We start from the raw sequence: 22,019 nt of genomic DNA on the forward strand, positions 1-22,019 counted from the left end.
CAAGAAATGGTATAAAAGACATTATTAGCAGGAGGAGTTCAGAGAAACCTGGAAGGACTTGCATGAACTGATGATGAGTGAGATGAGCAGAACCAGAAGAGCATTATACACAGTATCATCAATATTATGTGTTGATCAACTATGATAGACTAGATTCTTCTCACCAATACAACAGTACGAGAAAGTTCCAAAGGACTCATGATAGAAAAGGCTCTCCAGATCCAGAAGAAAAAAAAAGAACTGTGGAATATGGATGCTGATTGGACCATAGTATTTCTTCTATTTTTGGTGCTGTTGGTTTTTCTTTTTTGAGGTTTTCCCTTTTTGCTCCGATTCCTCTCTTATAACATGACTAATGCAGAAATATGTTTAATGTTATTATTTATATATATACCTATATCAGATTACCTGCTGTCTAGGGGACAGGGGGAGGGAGAAAAATTGGAAATTGGAAATCTTATATAAATAAATGTTGAAAACTATCTCTACTGGAAAATAATAAAATACTTTTTTTTTAAATACATTACTGATCTATGATTTATTAAGTGCCTGCATACTATGTGCGAAGAATGGTGCTGGGATGCTAGGTGACGCAGTGGATAAAGCACTGGACCTGGAGTCAGGAGGACCTGAGTTCAAATCCGTCCTCAGACACTTTACACTTACTAGCTGTGTGACCCTAGGCAAGTCACTTAACCCCAATTGCCTCACCAAAAAAAAAAAAAAAATGATGCTAAGCACTGTGGATACAGAAAAAAAAACCATCTCTGATCTCAAAGAATTTACATTTAAATTAGAGGAGGCAACATGTATTCATGTAACTATTTACAAAATATGTGCAAAGAAATACAAGGTAATTTTTTTGAGGGGTGGGAAGATCAGGAAAGACCTCCCCTATAGGAGATAGCATTTGAGATGAGTTTTGAAAAACTCAGGATTCTAAGAGGGAGAGATGAGGAGGGTGTGCACTCCAGACATAGGACACAGTCCCTGCCAAGGCATGGAGATGTCTGGATCATGGACATGGATGACCAGAAAGAGAAGTGATCTCGTCATATATCGATAGTGAGAAGTGGGGGAGGTATCTGGATGAGGCAGAAAACTTATGAAAAGGGGGCAGCTAGGTGGCGCAGTGGATAGAGCACAGGCCCTGGATTCAGGAGGACCTGAGTTCAAATCCAACCTCAGACACTCGGCACTTACTAGCTGTGTGACCCTGGGCAAGTCACTTAACCCCAATTGCCTCACACACACACACAAAGAAAACATGAAAAATCACAGACAAAAATCAGACAGGATAAGAGAGCATGAGAGTGGGGCAGCTAGGTGGTGCAGTGGATTGAGCACAGGCCCTGGATTCAGGAGGACCCGAGTTCAAATCCCGCCTGAGCCACTTAACAATTACTAGCTGTGTGACCCTAGGCAAGTCACTTAACTCCAATTGCCTTACACACACAAAAAAAGAGCATGAGAGCATACATACATAGAGAGATGATACACTGTACTAGTGAAGACGATAAATAAAAGATTCCAGAATCTTTTAAGCATTTAAATATTTTTTGCAGTTATTTTGAGCTGGGAATGCAAAGATGAAAAAGAATTCAGGCCCTGCCTCAAAGAGCTCACAATACAGTAGGAGAAGAATTATGACATGGATAAGAATAAGGTACAGCTAAGGGAAGGCTTTATCGAGGGACTGGAAGCTGAGCTGTCTATTTGACTGAAGTGATTGGTCATTTCAGTAAAAACAGACAATTAATGTGGTCACTCCTACAGACTCAGCTTCAGAATGATGAGCTATCCCAGTGCCTATCACCAGACTGAGAAGTACTAAACAAAAGAGGGTTGGCTGAAGGAGGTCTCAGGACTTATATTCACAGTAAAGAAAACCTTTTCCCCCCTTTAACCTAAAGATAGCTAACTTTACTATCACTACATGTAACTGGAAAATAATAAAATACTTTTATGGAAAAAAAATAGCTAACTTCCACCATCCAAGGCTCTGCAGAGAAAGAGGATGCATGGTAGACACAATCAATACATATTAGAAAAGCAGGGTTTTCATTCCCTTAAACAACATCCTACCTACCCAATCAATTTAAATATACATTTGTTCTAAGCTACAAACATATGGCCCCCTGAGATCCATATGCCACAGAGGAAAGAAGAAGAGATTACGGCTACCAGAGGCAGGAGAAGAAATCTTTTCCTGTTGTCCCATACAATCTATAAGAGCAAAACAAATCTCAAATCACGCCACATCCATCCTGCCCAATGCTAAACAACTCCAAGAAAACCCCTATAAGTCTGGGCACAGTTTGCAATGGACCAGAAGATAAATATTATCAACTTATTAGCTCCTGATGTAAAACATTAGCTTTCAATAACTTCCAAGCCCTCTTGAGTGTGGGGTAGGTACTTAATAACTGTTTGTTAAATTGAATGGAAGTCAAATTAATGCATGCTGAGAACAGCCCTGGCCTTTCTCCAGGCACTGTCATTGGCCCAGCATTAAAACCATAAGTGCATGTGGCTAAATGTGTAAAATTAAGAGTCAGATTTAAACACAGAGATAGAAGGAGAAAGAAAATGAAGCTGTGAAGCAAAAGTTAAGGAAAAGAAACACCCTGGGGAATACAACACATACATTTGACAGATAGGAAGACTTCGCCAAGTTTATTTTTCTGAAGTGAAGGAATACCGGGGAGCACAATTCAGATACAGGAACGATTAATCCAAGATTAAGGAAAACTGTCTAAACAGTTTATCTCCCAGTAATAAGAAGGCGTCACAGTTTAAGAACCCAGTGAATGGAGCAATTGTTTAAACACAACGAAAAAATGCCCGCATCCAGTAGAGACGAAATGAGCATTGGAGTAAAATGAAGGAGCAATTTAAAAGCCTTTGAAAAAAATCAATAGACTGGCAGAGAAGAGCAGCCTTTTTGAGCATTGATGGGCCCCTAAAGCTCTTCATACATTGTTACTGAGTTTAGCAGCCGGGAAAAGAAAATTACACAGTTTGCAAGGGTAGGCGGGAATCAATACTGTAGTTAGTAAAGAGATGCTATTTCACATCTGACTGGCCAGAGGCCTGCTTTCCTCGCTTGTCCTGATACCTGTTTGTTAACAAGTCACTAAGGGCTGAAAAACCAGATACTCTTCAGGGTTGACACAAAAAATAGGCACTTAATTTGCTGCCCCGTGCGCACTATTGGGGAAGGATGAACGCAGCAGATTAGTGGGGTCAGCACGATCCCTCACAGGGCATTGTCTCAAGACTGGAGTTTCGAAGACTGTTGTCTGGGCACTTAGTTAAAATCTCATATTTTAGACCAAGAATTCCCATACACACAGAACAGTCACTAATTATGACAAATAAAGAGCAGAGAGTGGCACTGTTGCTCAAAAAACCTGGGCTGGGTGCTCCCATGAACTCGATTATTCTCCCAGTGTATTCATTATTGCTTTTCCCCTCTGTTATATCACCTGAGGTTGAAAATGTAATTTCTCTTCCAAAGGAGCCTAGAATAAAGGAAGCAGTGCTAAGATCATGCCCAATAAAATATAGATTAAACCGTTATTACATACCAGGGTAAAGAAATAGGGAAAAGAACATGTTATGAACTTAGAAGCATTAACACCGAACTAAGGAAGGGCAGGGAAGGGAATAAGCATTTCTGTAGCACTTGCAAGGTGCCAGGCCCTGTTCTAAGCTCTTTATATGAATGCTGTCTCATTTTATCCTCACAACATCCCTTCAAGGTAGGTGCTGTGAACATCGATATTTTACAGTTGAGGAAACTGAGGCCCACAGCGGTTAAAAACCAGTGAGCACACTAGGTGCTGGCATGAAAGGAACAAATTGGGGGTCCTAAGCCTGGGGTTCACATCTTGGGTCTGTTACTGTGTAATCTCAGGCAGGTCTGAGGCCTGCTTGGGAGCTGAGCTACATGATCTCAGAGGTCCCTACTATCTCTGAATGCCATTAACCTGTGACATTAATTTGCATTATGTGGAGCACAAGGCTGAATACCTGGGCTCCCACAGAACCCTTAATAGTTACACTTGGGGGGCAGCTAGGTGGCGCAGTAGATAGAGTACCAGATCTGGATTCAGAAGGACCTAAGTTCAAAACCAGCTTCAGATACTTGACACTTACTGGCTATGTGACCCTGGGCAAGTGACTTAACCCCCACTGCCCCGAAAAAAAATAAAATAAAAATAATAATAATTAGACTCAGGATTAGGTGATGACCGTGTCCTTAGAATTCATCTAGTACAAACCCTTCATTTTCCTGATGAGAAAACTGAGGTCTAGAGACAGGAAGGGACTTTTCCAAGGTCCCACTGGCAGTAAACAGCACCCGGTCCCTTGGACTCTCAGTCTCGTGCTTTTTGCACCAAACAGCTAGGTGGCGCCATACTGCATAGAGTGCTGGGCCTGGAGTCAGGAAGACTCACCTCCTGGAGTTCAAATCTGGCCTCAGACACTTACTAGCTGTGTGGCCTTGGGCCAGTCACTCAGTTTCCTCAACTGTAAAATGACCAAGAGCACGAAATGACAAATCACTCTATTATCTTTACTAAGAAAACTCCAAAATAAGGTCACAAAGAGTTGGCCACAACTGAAAAGACTCAACAATAAAAACAAAACCCTTGTAATAAATATTAAGATGCATTTTCAAAAGAAACTGAGTTAACACCCACCAATTTAATGTTATTTAAGCTCAATATTTATTGGCTAGAAAACTGTCTTGAGGGGGTGAGAGTTAAAGGCTAACTTGCCTTCTCTGACCCTATTCAGGGAAGTCCAAGTTTTCTCATCTATAAAATAAACCAGGTGTTTGAACTAAAGTGATCCCTGTATCCCTTCCAGCTCTATGCTTTGTGATGCTAAGTTGAAACATATTCATTAGGCTTCTGAAAATTAGAATTTTATTACCTCTGAACACTTGCTAAGAAGCCAAATGCCAGAAGTCTCCACAATCACAGCACATTCTTCCCAGAAGGGTCTCAGCAAGCAGCCATGGGGCTATCTCTCCTTTGAGCTAGAGGAAGGATTTAGAACTTCATTTGCTGGGAATTAGTCAACATTTCACAATGGCTCATTATTGTTATTGTTCATCCTCTGAAAACCTGTCTCCAGGATGGTTAATGGCTGAACCAATCACTGGTTTAAAAATCACTTCAGAATGGGTGGAACTCTATTTGACACAGGCGGGCTAGGAGAAATGTGTCTTACTGAGAAGAAATGAGGTTAGCTTTAAGTAAGTACTATGGCTAAGTCAATTAACTTCTCTTGCCTCAACTGCTTCATCAAAAAGAAAAAACTTTAATCTTTTAAGGGTCTGTGAACCCCACTGGTGAGCTTCTCTCCAACAATGCAGATCATAACTTCTCTAAGAGATAGATGTTCTTCATGAATTCATGAAGTGGCTGAAAAACGCATCAGCCTGTGACCATCATCCGGTGACAAGTAAGATTCCCTGTACTTAGCTCAGCTGGTCCTTGGACGACAGTTCATCACTGGGGCTACTATGCTCAAAGCCTGTCTTCCTTGACTGAATGTATTAGAAGTTGGTTGTACTTAAATCACCTTTGAGAATGTCCACAACACAAATAGGTGTCAGAGGAGGGATTCTAGAGCAAAGTTTCTTAAACTGTGGGTCAAGACCCTATATGCGGTCGGGTTACTGAGTTTTGCAGTCAATGTTTGATTTGTATACCTATTTAAATATCTATATACCTGGGGTTGCATAAAAATTTCTCAGGTGAAAAGGGATTGCAAGTAGAAAAAGTTTAAGTCCTGTTCTACAGAAAAGAGATTAGGGGAGATATATAGAGTGAGGATAAACACAAGTCACCCAGTCTTCAAGGAAAAATGAGACAATTTCTAGGAAGTGAAGGATATGCTTACATTTTATGTTCAATTGAACCATGAAAACAGAGCCCAAATGGAAAGGTTCACATGGTCAATAATTAAACCAAATTAGGAAGCAGGAGAACTTCCATGACATGATTCTTCCTTATGTGGAAGTACCATGTAATAAATCCTAACACTTCCCATGAAAGCATGTACCGGTCTGTCTCAAACTGATGAAGTGTCTGAGTTCCAAAAGCGTATTTCACAGTCAGTAGTTTGGAACTCAGGACCCATTTTTCCAATGCTAGAAAGGGACACAGAATCACAGAACCTCAAAGGCTACCTAGTCCAACCCATACCTGATGAAGTATTTATAACAGAGAACCACAGAATCAAACAGATGAAAGGGCACTCTGAGACTTCAAGTACAACCCATGCCTGAACAACAATCTCTTCTACAAGATCAGTGACAACTGTCATCCAATCTCTATCTGAACCCACCCCCCACCAAGGAAGGGGCACCCACTGCTTCCTGGGGCAATATGTGTGTATACACATATATGTGTGTGTGTGTGTATATATATATATATATATGTGTGTGTGTATATATATATATATGTATATGTATATGTATATGTATATGTATATGTATATATGTGTGTTTGTGTATATACACACGTATGCACACACATATATACATATGTACACACGGGATATATATATATCTAATGCTCTTTCTATATCTATCTAATGCTATATGGATATATATATATATACTTAAGGGATATATACATATATATGGGGATCTAGGGATATATGTATACACATGTATAATATATATACATATATATCCCCTCATATATATGTATATGTATATATGTAGTGTGTGTGTGTGTGTGTGTGTGTGTGTGTCCCTTTGGGACAACCACAGTGCTAAGAAGTTTTTCCTTGTATGAAGCCAAAATCTTCTGCCCTCTGCTCATAGTTCTCTCCTCTGGAACTAGCCCAGCCCAAAAAGCCATTCACTGAAGCCTTCCTCCAATGGCTCAATGTGGCGTGAAAGTTACTATAGGTTCTCAAAGGCTGGGCAAGAAAAACCACAAGCTTTGTCAAGTGCCACCCCAGCTGGAAAGCTTCTGATTACTAACTGATAATGGACCATGCATCCGTCTTCCAGGAGGACCCCAGTTACACTGGGAAAAGTTTGTCCTTAGAGGGTTGGCTACCAAGTGATAATATTTTTGGTCCACAGCAACTCAGGAAAATCATCTTTTCAAGAATGGCAGGGTTGGAATTGGAGACAACTGAGGGAGGGTCGACACCCCCAGAATCACAGCATCACTGAAGCAGCTAACTAGCACTAAAACAGAACCACAAGACTAGACGGGGTTATGGGCAGTGGGAGGCAGAAGGCAACATCCTCATAGGAAGGATGAGGAAGAACGCAGAGCTCTAAGCAAATTTTTGAAGTGGGCAAAGGTTATCTTTGGAATCCTCCTATATACTAATTCCACGCAGACCAGCTGTCACTTCTCAGTGCCCCACATCTCCAACCATAATCAAACCTCAGAGCTATCAGTTAGGTGCTAGGAAAAAAGGAAAGCTTATTGACCTAAGGTGTGAAGGACTGAATTTTTAAATGAGGACATGTAGTTAAGTCAAATAAAGCTTTGATAAGTGGAATTTCAAACAGTGAGCCATTATCAACTGGGAGCAATGGATAGATCAAGCCTACCTGGGAATTTTCTCAGCGTCCGTTCCTTTAGCCTGTTCCTGCTTTTCCTGATTTCTCCCCTTTCTCTACTTCTGAAACCATGAGGCTTATGGTCAGAGCACCAGATGTCAGGGGGAAAAGAGGGAAGAGAGGAAGGGCCATTGTGAGGTTGGGAATGACTGAGAAGAGTACAGGGTTTGCCATCTGTATGTAAGTCAGCTGTATCCAGTCCTTCTCTCTCCTTGAAGCCTATTTTATTCCCTTCCACCTGTTACCTACCTGGGTGCTGTGCCTGCTTCTCAAATTTCTTCTTTTCCTCTCTGGCTTTGTCTTCTGGGTTGATAGGATTGCCACACTCGTCCCGGGGAATGATTTTCCCATGGAATGGGCACTAGTAAAAGAAAAAAAAAAGGAGGAGGAGGAGGAGGGTTTGGATCAAGGAGGAAAGAGGACATGTCTGAAACAGCCTCACGTCCATGCTGGAAGGCCAGGAACACTCAGGGAGAGAAAGTACAGTACAGTGGAAGGTGAGTTAGACCTGAAGTTAGGATTCCTGGCTTGGCTCAGATACTTATTAGCTATGTGACCACAGGCAAAACATTTCCTCATTCTGGGCCTCAGTCATCTCATCTATAAAATGGGGGTAAACAAACAACTCTGATACACTGGAGAATACTGACCAATGCAATGCAAGACTATTCATGATTCCAGAGGACTGATGATCATCTGTGTTACTCATCTCTGAACAGAGGCAGAATGAGACATACATTTCTGGACATGAATGATGTGGGGATTCAGTTTACCTGATTCTGCACATTTGTTTCACAGCTGTTTTTGGTTTTTGGGTTTTTTTACTGAGAAAACAGGATGGAAGGCTGAGAAGATAAAGGCCTTTTCATTGGCTGTCCTCCATACTGGAATGCTTTCCCTCCTCAACTCTGCCTCTCGGCTTCCCTAGATTTCCTCAAGACTCAGCTCAAACCTCATCTTCATCAGGATGGCTTCCCAAGGACTTATCTGTACAAAAATATTTCTAGCAGCTCTTTTTGTGGTGGCTAAGAACTGGAAATCAAAGGGATGCCCATCCATTGGGGAATGGCTAAACAAGCTGTGGTATATAATGATGGTGGAATATTATTATGCTAAAAGAAATGACAAACAGGATGATTTCAGAAAGGCCTGGAAAGACTTATATGAACTGATGCAAAGTGAAGTGAGAACAACCAGGAGAACTTTATATACAGCAACAGCAATACTGTACAATGAAGAATTGTGAGTGACTTAGCTATTCTTAGCAATACAGTGATCCAAGACAATCCCAAAGAACTAATGAAGCATACTGTCTCAAGAGAAAGAACTGATCTAGTCTGAATACAGACTGAAGCACACTATTTTTCACTTTCTCTTTTTCACTCTTTTTTTTTATTTAAGCCTTCTTGTACAAAATGACTAATATGGAAATGTTTTACACGATTGCACATCTTATCCTCTCAGGGAGTGGGGAGGGGAAAGAAGGAAAGAGGGATAAAATTTGGAGCTCAAAACTTTTTTAAAATGTTAAAAAATGTAATTAAAACATGTAATTTTTTTTAAAAGATGGCTTTCCCAGTCCCCCCCCCCCACACAATGCATTTGCACTGTATATATCATATATGTGCATAATTGTTTGTATCTTGTCTCTTCCATTGGAATGTGAACTCCTTGAGGGTAGAGACAAAGTCTGTGCTATTCTTTGTATTCCCAGGGCTTAGCACAGAGCCTGGCACATAGTGGGAACTTAATATATGCTTATGGATGGTGGTAATTACTTGTTAATTAGAAATAAAATAAAATTATAGATTAAAAAATAAAATAAGATAATAATTTCACTTGCACTACCTACCTCCTGGTATGTTGTGAGTAAAATGCTTTGTAAACCTTAAAAGCGCTATAGCACCATGATTTGTGACTCACTGCCTCCATGTTATTAGGCAAGAACATCCCCCTCCTGGAAGCAAGAAGTTCAAATTCTATAAAGACATAACAGGCTGTTAAGAGTTCCAAGGGAGCTAAGAAATGCTCTAACGCAATAAGGTCCGAGAAACTCAAGGTCCCAGGATCATATATCTCCCTAAAGAAAGTGAGAGCCAGAGAAATTATATGACCTGCCTAAGAGCCCTCAGGCAACAGGGTCATGATTAAACTCCAGTCCTCTGACTTCCAATCCAGCCTTCTCTCTACTCTTCCATGTGGCCTCAAGTGTCCAACAAGCTAGAAAAGGGACAGATCAACTTGTGGCAGGAGATCCAAATCTTCTAGCTGCAAATTCAGTGCTCTTCTATCACACCATGTTATAAAATGATTTATGATCTAGAATTTCTAGAAATAAAGTATTAAGTTGGTATAGGAAATTTAAATCTAAGAATTTGTTTGAGATTAGAAGGCTAAAAATTCATGTGCTACTACCAAAATTTCTTTATGCTTTGGGAAGGAAGGAAGGAAGGAAGGAAAATTTTTAATCTTTAATGTTTTTACAAGTGACCAGCTATATGAGAAGACAGGATTCAGAAGTTTCAGAAGGGACTTTCCCTGCATAAAAATACTCTTCTTTGGAATTTTGAAAGGAAGGTAAAGACTAGAATTTATATGGAAGAATATGACCAGGTTACAGAATCACAGAATTTATAGTTGGAAGAGCCCAAACTTATCATCTAAGCTTCCTTCTCCCTATCATTCTCCTCCCATCTCCATTTTACAGCTAAGGAAACTGAAGTCCAGAGAGTGTAAGGGATTTGTCCAAGACCACATAATTATTAGGCAGGATTTGAATCCATGTCTTTGGATTCTAAACCCAGTGTTCTTTGCTCTACAGCATGTTTCCATAATTATCCTCACCTATCACACACAAGGTTTCTTTTTAGCTAATTAAGAACAGCCCTCTTCCCCATGACTGAAAATATTTAATGCATTCCACCTCTCACAACTGAAAAAGCATAATTTAAATAACGTGCTTTATGTATGCTTGATTTCCAGGCACTGCATGGAGGATGCTCTAGAAAGTGCTTTTTTTAAGCAAGCCAGATTTCCACAGCTCTATGAATTTCACTTTTGTTTTCTGCAACGTTAAACATTGTTTGCATCCCCAAAAAAGTAGCCCGCCTTCAGAGAAAATCCTGAGTTGTTCCCTCCCTCCACACATATACATTCATATCCCTATGAAATTAGGTTATCATGAAGGGGAGCCTGGAGAGCAGGTCAGGGAAATAAAGATGAGAAGGAGGAGACCCAAGTGATGAGAACCCCATTCTTTTGTTCATAGAGAAAGACAAGGAGTTTTGTGTCTTTGTATAAAATCAACCCTGAGTCTCTACCAGCAAAGCAGGCCTGGGATAATTCATTCATTTTCTAGTAATAAAGCTATCTCTGTATATCTTTAATATTTTTATTCTGAACTTATTAAACACAATAGCATATGTAAAGAAGAAAAAAAAGATTATACATGAAAACTAAAGGTCTCTATTATAACCAACTCACTTTTCTTTTTAAGTATTTGCCATGATCTACTTGTAGCTTTCAAAGCTACCCTCCTGTTCTTTTCTTTCCATTTATTTTTTGTTTTGTTTTGTTTTGGGGGGGTGGGGTTTAGGCAGGGCAATGAGGGTTAAGTGATTTGCCCAGGGTCACATAGCCAGTAAGTGTCAAGTGTCTGAAGCTGGATTTGAACTGAAGTCCTCCTGAATCCAGGGCCGGTGCTCTATCCACTGAGCCACCTAGCTTCTCCCTTTTCTCTCCATTTAAAAAAAAAAAAGTGCATCAGTGACTTTCTGTTCTTTCTTTCCTCTTTTTCCTTTTTATCCTACCATTTACCAATGCTTTCTCATCCTTCTCCCTGGATTCCCCTCCCTCAAACTGGGAAAAGCTACAAGCCAAGCCCTCCTGGCCCAGGCACACCTTCAGTCGATCCTGCCTCTCACAGAGGCTCCCATTGGGCATCAGGGCCCCACACTTGTGCTTCACAGGCTCAAACTTTCCAGCAAAGGTGATGTAGCGACTCTTCAACATCTCAGCAATTTCTGTACTTTCTACTTCCTCTTCTGTCTCGTTTGGCTTCCAGAAGCGATGCTGGGAACCAAATCTGAAATTAAAAACAGAGATATTGTTATACATAAAAACATACTTTTTCCAAATAATTCCAGAGTCCCAAACTCTCTGTGGGTACATCCCTTACACTTGTGAGTGTTTTGCTAATGAAAACTTATCATTTGTCCAGAGAGTATTTATCAAGTCCCAGCTATGCAAAAAATACTGTGTTAGGTACTGAAAATACAAAGCTGGAAAATAACAGTTCCTCCTCTCAAGAAGCTTACAGTCTACAAAGGGGAATATGAAACCTATAAAAATAAGTATGATAGGGGCAGCTCGGTGGTGCAGTGGATAGAGCACTGGCCCTGGAGTCGGGAGGACCTGGATTCAAATCCGGCCTCAGACACTTTACATTTACTGGCTGTGTGACCCTGGGCGGGTCACTTGACCCCAATTGCCTCACCAAAAATTTAAAAATTTTTAAAAATAAGTATGATATGGGATAGAATATGTTCAGAGCAAAGTAGAAATAAAGTATGCTGGGAAAATTTGAGGGAGAAATCACTTTCAACTGGGTGGGAGAGAGTAAGAAAAGAGAAGATGATAGACTATTTGTTTTAAATTAGAAGAGGACCAAATCAAGTACCTTTCACGACTATCTTGAGGGGGGTAAATTCTTAACCAAATAAAGGACAGATGTAATTACTAAAGATAAAATAGTTAAGTTTGATTACATGAAATTGAAAAACTTTTGCACAAACAAAATTAATACAACTAAGAAATAAAGTAACAATCAAATGAAAAAAAATCTTTGCACCAAAAATCTTTGATAAGAGTAAAAATATAGGCAACTAACAGAAATATGTAAGCCCAAAAGCCATTGCCCAATAGATAAATGACAAAGATTAGAGACCGTTCTCAGAAGAAGAATTACAAAATATAAATGACTATATGAAAGTACACCAAATCACTAATAAGAGAAATGCAAATCAAAGCAATTCTGAGGATTCATCTCACATCTAGAAAATTAGCCAAGTTGATAAAAGATGGAAATAGTCAATGTTGTGGAAATAGACATTCTGTCCCACTGGTGAAGCTGTGAATCAGTTCAACCATTCTGAAAAGCTTTTTCGAATTTACACAAAGAAAGTACCTAAAACAACTATGCATTTTGATCTGAAGATTCCACTGATAGGCATATGGCCCAAGAAAGTTAATAATAAGGAGAAAAATCTACCAAATATGCACCAAAGTATATATAGTAGCATTTTTTTTTCTAGAAGCAAAGAATTGGAAACAAAGTAAATGTCACTAATTGGGGAACACTCAAGCCGTGGTGCATGAATGTAATGGAATATTACTGTGCTGTAAGACATGAGGAATATCATGAATACAGAAAAGCAAAGTAAACAGAACCAGGAAAACAATAATGCACAATAACAAAATAATGTAAATAGAAAGAACAAAACAATTGAAATTGAATGCTGCATAGAGGGAACTGAAGCTCAGAAAGGAAAAGTGATCAGAGAATGCATTAGTGTTAGAACAAAGATTAGAAGACTGGCTTCCTTACTGATAAATTTTGTAAACTTTAAAGGGCACTAAAAATATGAGCTATCATTATTGTTATTGCTGTTACTATTGTGACTTCAGAATTGCCCTGGGGGGGATCACATAAAAGCAGAGCTAACTCACACAGTTTTTTCCAAGAAGACTTCCTGTACCGAAGCCCACATATGGACTACACACCAGACATTTTTTTGAGTTAACAGCAGGGGAAAACTCCTATGAAGTGATATAAGGGAAGAAGGGAGACCCAATACTGTCCTAATTCAAACAGGCTTTGTTTCTCCTAGGAAGCAGAGAGCAGTAAGGACACGGGTCCGCGAGGCAGGAGAGCACAATGGAACAAAGCACTGGAAGGCTGAGGCTGTAGTTTTAGCTCTACCACTAATTCAGTGGGTGTGACTTTCAACACATGCTGTTCCCTCTCAGGGAAATCCCAGATATCTCCTATAGCCAATGAGAGATACAGTCTAGCTTGATTTTGAATTCATTGTTATGGGATGGCTCTCTGGAGAGGGCAGGCAACAAGATATATTGGAAAATGAAGGTAATATAAAAACAAAAAGTAGCAATCAAAAACTTTAAGCGTAATGTTTGTTATAGCACATGTACAAAATACAATAAGTACGTATTTTCTATATGGACATCCTTTTAGATGTTTGGAATTTTTCATACAAATGGAGCTGGGAACTGGTAAACCTCTAGGAATGAGGCCGCTCCCAATTTTGGTCAGCTGTATTCATTTAAAAAGTAGCCTCCCCCCCCCCAAAAAAATTAAAAGTAGGCAAAATCCTGAAGACTAAAGCAGCCATCAGCCTGCAGCTGTAAACAACAGAACCACAGAAATTACTGTACTTTCTGACTCTGGCTCATTTCTGAATGGAAACTAAGGAAACAACCGACCTCCCCCCAAAAAACTTTATACACATCATATCTAATTTGTACTCCAAAGAACTCCCTTTCACAGGGAGGGGGCATATGTGTATGTGTATGTGTATGTGTATGTGTATGTGTATGTGTATATATATGTATATATATATATATATATATATATGTGTGTGTGTGTGTGTGTGTGTGTGCATGTGTGTGGGAGAGTATAAACATTTTACTATTTTAAAAGCAAAATTTTGACAAACTTCTTAACTTTTTGAAATGCTGAACACTCTTGATCACAAAAACGATGATTTCCAAAGCTTTCTGTATGGGCTTATTCTGGGCCCTCCCAACTCTAGGCACTTAACGTCTTTAAGTGGAGATGCAAAAGGTGTCCAGTGTGTTCAGAGAACTGTCCTAATAAAAGGGAAGGCTTTATCCCAGTATGCCACCAGGGAGGCTAGTGCATGTGAGGCCCAGGGACATCCATCCTCTACTAGAGATAGTAAGCCAAATAGCCCAGGCCTCTTTTTCTCTTATTTATTTATTTTTTTAATTTATAAATTCTTCCTTCCTCCCCAGGGCCATAAACATTCTAAATTTTTCAAATCATAGGTCTTTAGAACTCATTATGCTGGGTTTTTGTTGTTCAGTCATTTTCAGTCATGTCTGACTCTTTGTGACTCTATTTGGTGTTTTCTTGGCAAAGATACTGGAGTGGTTTGCCCTTTCCTTCTCCAGTTCATTTTACAGTTAGAGAAACTGAGGCAAATAGGGTTAAAAGACTTGCCTAGGGTCACACACCTAGTGTCTAAGCCTGGATTTGAACTAAGAAAGATGAATCTTTTTGATTCCAGGCCCAGATGCGCCATGTTATACTATTACCATTAATTATCTAAAAATACAAAAATCTAAAATCTGGATTATTTGTTCCGTATAGATATTCAGCATAGGATCATAGGGTCAGAGATATAGAGCTGGAAAGGGATGTTAGAGGTTATCAAATCCAATGTTCCTCATTTTAAAGATCTGAAAACTGAGGCCTAAGGAGGTTAAGGGGCTTGTCTAGGGTAGAATGTGAGTCCGGGTCTTCCAGCACTAAATCATATGGAGGCAACTTGGTAGAAGGGGAAAAACAATGGACTTACGATCAGTCTTGGCACCAGCAGGAAAAGCTACTACACCTTGGACCTACACCCAAACACACTAACATGCATGCTGAGAGAGGCAGATACATTATGTAGTGCTGGCCAGGTGTGTGTATGTGTGTACACATTTATTTATGTTCAGAAGATAGACAGTGACCTTTTCAGACTTGCAATGGTTTTGTCCCTAAAGAAAACTCATACGTGTCTTCCCATCAGACCCTGTCCCTAACAGTCGCTGCCTTATGTTCAGTTGAGGGGAAGAGAGGTAGATGAGAATAATAATCAACCTGTAACTGTGTATTGAACAGACTTAAAATAAATTCATATGTATTGAAATATACACATGTGCTCTTTCTGACTAAAAAATCCACATTCTGCAAACATATTCATAAAAATATAAGTATCATTCATTCAAAAAAACAACTTATTATGTGCCTGCTGTGTATGAAGTTCTGTGCCTTGCAACAGACATGTAGAAATGAATAGAACACAGGCTCTTCTTGCAGCCTAAGGGTAAGGCAGGAGCCTAAGTGACTATGACAAGGGAGCACAATCCAATCTCCAAGCAAAGGCTACAAGAAACCAGAGGATGCTGATTTTCACCAGGGGTGGGGGAAGGTCATATAGGAGATGGCATCTGAGTGGGACCTTGAAGGAAAGAAGGAACTTTAATAGAGATATGGGGGAGGGGGGGCGGTGCTGAAGGAGAAATTGGTGGAGCCGGGAGCCCATTCCAAGAATGAGTGAGGAAAGCATAGATGAAAATGTGAGATGGAAGGCAATCTTATTTGGTTAGAACAGAGAGCACTTAAAAGAAAGTAGTATGAGATGTGGCTAAACAGGAAAGTTACACACACGTACATGCACATGTATGTGCACACACATTATACTGTAAGTTCCTTGAGGTCAGAGACTGCCTTTTGCCTCTTTTTGATTCCTCAGTGTGGGGCACATGGTAAGTACTTAGTAAATGTTTACTGAACTGCATATACTCACAATGGTGGGACATATTGTGTACCTGGTAGGTGGGTTGCTCTGCTCTTTTACTAGTGATCCATATAAGCTTCCATGTAGTTTTCCATAAACAAATGCTAAAACAACACTAAAGAGGTTTAGTGCTACTCTGTATATTGATGCTACTTTGAAATGGCTTCTTCTGTTCCAGTCATTTAACATTAGCAGGGTTTATACTACAGTAGGGTAATTATTAGCTTCATTATCTTGTAATAAGAGGTGCCTCTGAAGAACCTTTGTTGAAACGTACACAAGGGTAGAAATTTCACAGGGAGGAACATGCAATATGTGTGGGGTACAGTCAGATCAGAAAATTCTGGCCTCACACACACACATTTCTTTTTTAAATCCCACCAAAGAGTCTCTCAGATCATCTTCTCTTAGGCCCTAAGCAAAAACCCTTAACTTTAATTACTATGAATATGTATTTGCTCTATGTCTGATTTATGAAGCAAATTAAATAACAGTATAAAATCAGACAACATTGCACTGGTTTGGAATTTGTATCTTAGACACACTAGAAATCGCTCCAATTATTAGAAAAATGAAAATAGAATTGAACAGAACCTAGGTTACATGTCTGGCTCAAAAACTCTACAATTGTTTGGCAATTTGTTGGTACAACATTCCCACCAGATATCAGTGACATGCGCATTGGGACAATGGGGCACAGTGGAACAATGACTAGACTTTGAACCAGAATAACTGGGTCCAAGTCCTGATCTGTCACTAACTTGCTGTGTGACACCAGGGCACATATGACCTCTCTGAGCCTTAGTATCTTCATCTGAAAACTATCAATCAACAAGTATTTATGAAGAATTTCCTATGTACTTGGTATTACCGAAACACTGGAGATACAAGAAAAAGCAAAAACAGTCCCTACCTTCAAAGAGGGAAGAGAGCACATACATGCATCAGTGCACATAAAATCAACAAGAGACAGAAGGCCCTAACAACTGCAAAGACCCAAACAGGCCTCTTGCAGGGGGCGGCCCTTGAGCTGAGTCTTAAAGAAGCCAGGATTCTATAAGGCAGAAGGAACAGACAAATGTGAGCATTCCAGGCATGCAGGACAGCCAGTGCAAAGGCAGGGAGATGGGAGATGAGTGCCGTGTGTGAGGAATAGCAAACGAGCCAGGACAGCTGGACTCATGGAGCATGTGGAGGGAAGTAATGTGTTAAAATGTTAGAAAGCAAGGTCACAGGCGGGCTGCCAAGCAGAGGAGCCTGTATTTGATTCCAGGATAATAGGGAGCCACTGGAGTTTATTGATCAGGGGATCATCACAGTTAGACCTATGCTTGAGGGAGACCACTTTGGCAGCTGTGGAGAATGGACCAAAGTAGGAGATGTGAGGCAGGGAGTCCAATCAGACGGCTGTTTCGATGGTTCAGACATGCATGACGTGACTGAGGTGGTGGCTGAGTGGGGAAAGAGGACAGATGTGAGAAAAGCCACATGGAAAGATCTGGAATCTGAATGGAGAGATGAGGTATAAGGGACCTGACTGCTCACATGGGCCCTGTGAAGACCAAATAGGTATCTGTTCAAAGCTGCGTGAACTAGAAAAGCTGCATCTGTGGAGCTATGACCACAGTGTTTTATCCTCTCCCATTTTACAAATGAGCAGAGGCATTCCAAGGGTAGTCTGGGGGACACTAGGATTGTCACATTTCAGTGAAGGCTACCAAGTTGAAAGGCTGGTTAGTTACAGAGGGAGGCTACAGGGTCGGTCCCTTCTAGGAGATTTTTAAGAAGATGGTCAATTCTCTGCTGAGACGACTGAAAAGGATGGTCTACAAGACTAGGGGACGTCCCAGATGACCTCTTACCATCTTCTAGTTCTAAGATTCAAATAACACTTGCGAGGTGATTCAGCTACAGGTCTCTAATTAAATGGGAAGCAAAAACTTGCTGTAGAAATCAGTCTGCTTTTTGCTCACTCCATGACTCCCCAAAAGCCATGAAAACATTTACCTACAGTTTCCTCAAAGAAACAGAGGCGGCAAATGCAGGGATGGAAGGAAGTACAGGAGGTAGACTGAGGCAATCCGAAGGACACTGGAGCTGGCAAGGGGCTCAGAGACCATGAGTCTGTGGGCTTTAGATGAGGAGATTGAGGCCAAGGGAAGAAACAATTTGCCTAAGGTCACACAGCCAATTAGAGGCAAAACTCAGACTAGAATTCAGATTCCCAGTCCAGTACTCTTTCTCCTATACCATACAGCCTTCAGGGAAGAAAGCAAGGGAAAAATGGTTTTAAAACTCATTTCATGGTTAACTCTGAACAATGTTCATAGTTAATTATCTGATTATTGTTTCTTAAGATCTCTTAGGGGTATCATCAGGCTGATTGGGCCCCGGTAATAGGAAAGGGAAGTACTGGAGGAACTCAACCTCTGCTGATACGGGTGTGATCAGGCCCTGGAGAAGGGTGGAACAGCCCCTCTTTGTCAGCAGCTCTTGGAGATATAATGGTACTGCAGCTACTGCTGTTCCCTAAAGAGAACTGGGGAGAAAGGACACCCAATGACTCCATTTGGAAAAGGAGAGGTCCACTTACAGACAGAAGTGAGTCATCAGGCAGTTCCTTGGGACCCTTACCCAACTAGGGTCATCATTATAGGGCACACAGAAAGCCGCATACATCATAGGATCAGAGAACGCCTTTTTCCCCAAGAAATTTTCATGTGACCCTGGGTATATAGGCATATAAAATAGGTATACATTACCTTTTACTGTTGCCACCCCCACATTCAGTTATACCACCCACAGTTTAAGAAGCTGAGATCCAGTCCAACCTCCTGTTTCTAAAAATGAAGACTCTGAGGATCAATGACCTGTCCAAGGTCACAGCCACTAAATAACAAAGCCATGATTCCAGTCCAGGGAGGCTGATTCCAAATCCTGTGCCTTTTGCAATATAAGACCATGTTCACCAACATCACCATCTCCAATCACATATTTGATATTGTCAAACTATTACCTCCTGCGTCATAACCACCTAATCTTTCCCTGACCCCAATCAAAGGGAACTGACTCTCTAAAGGGAAAAAGTTCTTAATACCCGTCAGGGAACAATGCAGAAGAATGCAGGTGTTAATTGGTTGTATAATGATTTTGCCCACTGGGAACTGTGTAGAAACACAACTCCACTTAAACCACCACCACCACAATGGGAAAAGATTTATCTCAGGTTCAGGTTTTCTAACTGGAAACAATCACTCTTTGGTTGTCAGAATAAACTAGGCAGGCAAAGCTGGGCCTGGACTGAAGGCCAACACAAATGGCTTTTGTGAGCCAATATGATGATTTCTTAAGTCTCAATAACAACAAAAAACATATTCCCCAAAATGTCTAAATATCCATAAACTTCTTCTGAAAAACAGACTAAGAGGTAATTTTCCAGGTGCAAAAGTATCACAGAGCATAGAATGTCAGTACTTCAGAGCAGAAAGAGCCCTGAGAAATAATCTCTTCCAACCCCTAACTCCCCCATTTCATATATGGAGAAATGGTGGTCCAGGGAAGGAAAGGAGGAGCCACAGGGCTGAGCAGAGAACACAGGTCTCATAATCCTCAAAGCCATCACATACTCTATTGCTTCTAAAACTGTCCACAGTAGATAGTTCCTGAGAACCATATCCAGTGACATGAAATGGCCAGGGAAGAGATTTTCATGTGTGTAGACAGACAATGATGAACTCTTTCAAGGTAAAAATACACTGTTGTTTTATCTCTCACTTTTTTTCTCTCCTTTATTCCTTCCCATCACTTCTACTCCCACTGCCCCATCACCACATTCCAAATATAGAAGGAGATCAAGAAGCAGACAGGGCAGAGGAAAGAAGAGAGACTCAGATGAAAGAGAGGAAGAATGACAACAGAAATTGGGCTCAATCAAGCCTGTAGAGCACGGGTTTAAAGGACAAGGGTATTAAGGGTAGAAAAACATCCAGGCATTCATTCAACAAATATGCCAAGCACTGAGATACAAATAAATAAAATACAATTCCTGTCTTCATGGAGCTCAGAGATTAGACGGAAGAAAAGACACAAAAAGGGGGTGCAGAGTTTAGTGTACAGAGAGACAGCCTCAAAGCTGGGAGGACATGGGTTCAAGTCCCATCTGTGACCCATACTGGATGTAAGATCCTGAGAAAATCACTTAACTTCTCATTGCTCTAGGCAACCCCGTTAACACTCTAAGTTGCAGAGAAGTTGCTGGTCTGAATTAGTAGGATGAGTTTCCTTACTAAAAAAACAAAAACAAAAACACAGAACCAGTTCCTATCCTAAGACACAAGCATAAATATCTATATAGAGGTCTATTTCTGGAGTCAATGGATCTGGAGTCAAACCACACTCTGATACTACCTTTGTGACCTTGGACAAGTCACTTAAGTCTCTGTGGGCCTCAGTTTCCTTGTCTGTAAAATGGAGGACTGGATTAGATGGCCTCTAAAATCCCTTCTAGCTCTACAGCTATGATCCTATACCTATATATTTGCACATCTATGTATATATGCATATACATATGTGTTAGAAAAACACAAAAGACACTTCTATACAAGGTCTGAAGGACAAGGTCAGTACCAATCAGGGAGGGTGGTGGTGTGAAGTGGATTTGGAAATCAGGGAAAACTTCACAGAAGGTAGTTACTGAGGCAATGACTTCCTATTTGACCAAAAAACACTTCCAAAACCTGGAAAGCAGTTTGACAGAAGTTAGGTTTAGACAAACATCATATACAACATATTAAACAATAAGGTTCAAATGGACACAACCTACACATAAAAGGACAAATCATTAAAAAAATCAGAAGGGAATAGAAGGAAGTACCTTGTATACCTATGGATAGGAGACGAATTCGAATTATTCTTAATTAAATGAGAAATTGAGATGATCATAGAAGACAAAATGGACAATTTTGATTACAGAACATTAAAAAGTGTCTAAATGAACAAAATCAGTGCAGTTAGATGAGAAAAAAAGCAATTAACTAAGAAAAAAAACTCATAGCAAGTATCTTTGGCAAAGGTCTAATGTCAATGATATGTAGGGAATTGTTACAAATATATGAGAAAAAGAACTATCCCCTAATAGATAAATAGTCAAAGGACATGGAAAGGAAGTTCTCAAATGAGGAAATTAAAGCTATTACAATATGGGGGGAAAAAGCTCCAAGTCACTAATAATACAAATAAATGAAGACTAAAGATAAATCAAGATTTTTAAAACTCAGTTTCACATCACGCATTAGATTGTATAGATGACAAAAGACTAAATGGTCAATGTTGGAAGGGCTGTGGGAAGACAGGCACTGTAATGCACTGAGGCTGGAGCTCTACATTGGTCCAACCAGTCTAGAAAAACAATTTGGGATGAAACTAAAAAAGTCACCACACTGTAAATACCTTTGAGCTAGCAGAGCCAGTACTAGACATAGACCCCAAGGAGCAAAGTCAAAGACAGAGGAAAGAAGTCGCACATATATAAAACCACTTACAGTGCTCATGGAAAGATCAATAATAACAAAACAACCCAACTGAATATTGTGAAATTCTCAGGACCTAGCTCGACCTCAAAGAAGAGCTAAGAGAAGGAACCTCCTTCCCTTCTTTGTGAAGGTGGAGGATGATGGGTATTAAACACAACACATAATGTCAGACATTTTAAATGCATGGGTCAGTTTTGCTAAACTGCTTTTTCCCTATTCTTTGTTATAAAGGGCAGCTCTCTTAGAGGGGAAAAGGAGGAATGGATACATCTG

At 40.2% G+C, this 22,019-nt stretch overlaps 1 protein-coding gene across 1 annotated transcript in view; it reads right to left on the bottom strand.

The window, feature by feature from the left end:
• The window catches only part of UVSSA (UV stimulated scaffold protein A), a 110,711-nt gene that overhangs the window by 17,773 nt on the left and 70,919 nt on the right, over positions 1-22,019 (bottom strand). The window contains 2 exon segments of the mRNA XM_043969481.1: positions 7,859-7,970; positions 11,510-11,693. Of these exon segments, the coding sequence (XP_043825416.1) occupies positions 7,859-7,970; positions 11,510-11,693 (296 nt within the window).

Source organism: Dromiciops gliroides, chromosome 6 (genome assembly GCF_019393635.1).
Source record: "Dromiciops gliroides isolate mDroGli1 chromosome 6, mDroGli1.pri, whole genome shotgun sequence".
Lineage (NCBI taxonomy): Eukaryota > Metazoa > Chordata > Mammalia > Microbiotheria > Microbiotheriidae > Dromiciops > Dromiciops gliroides.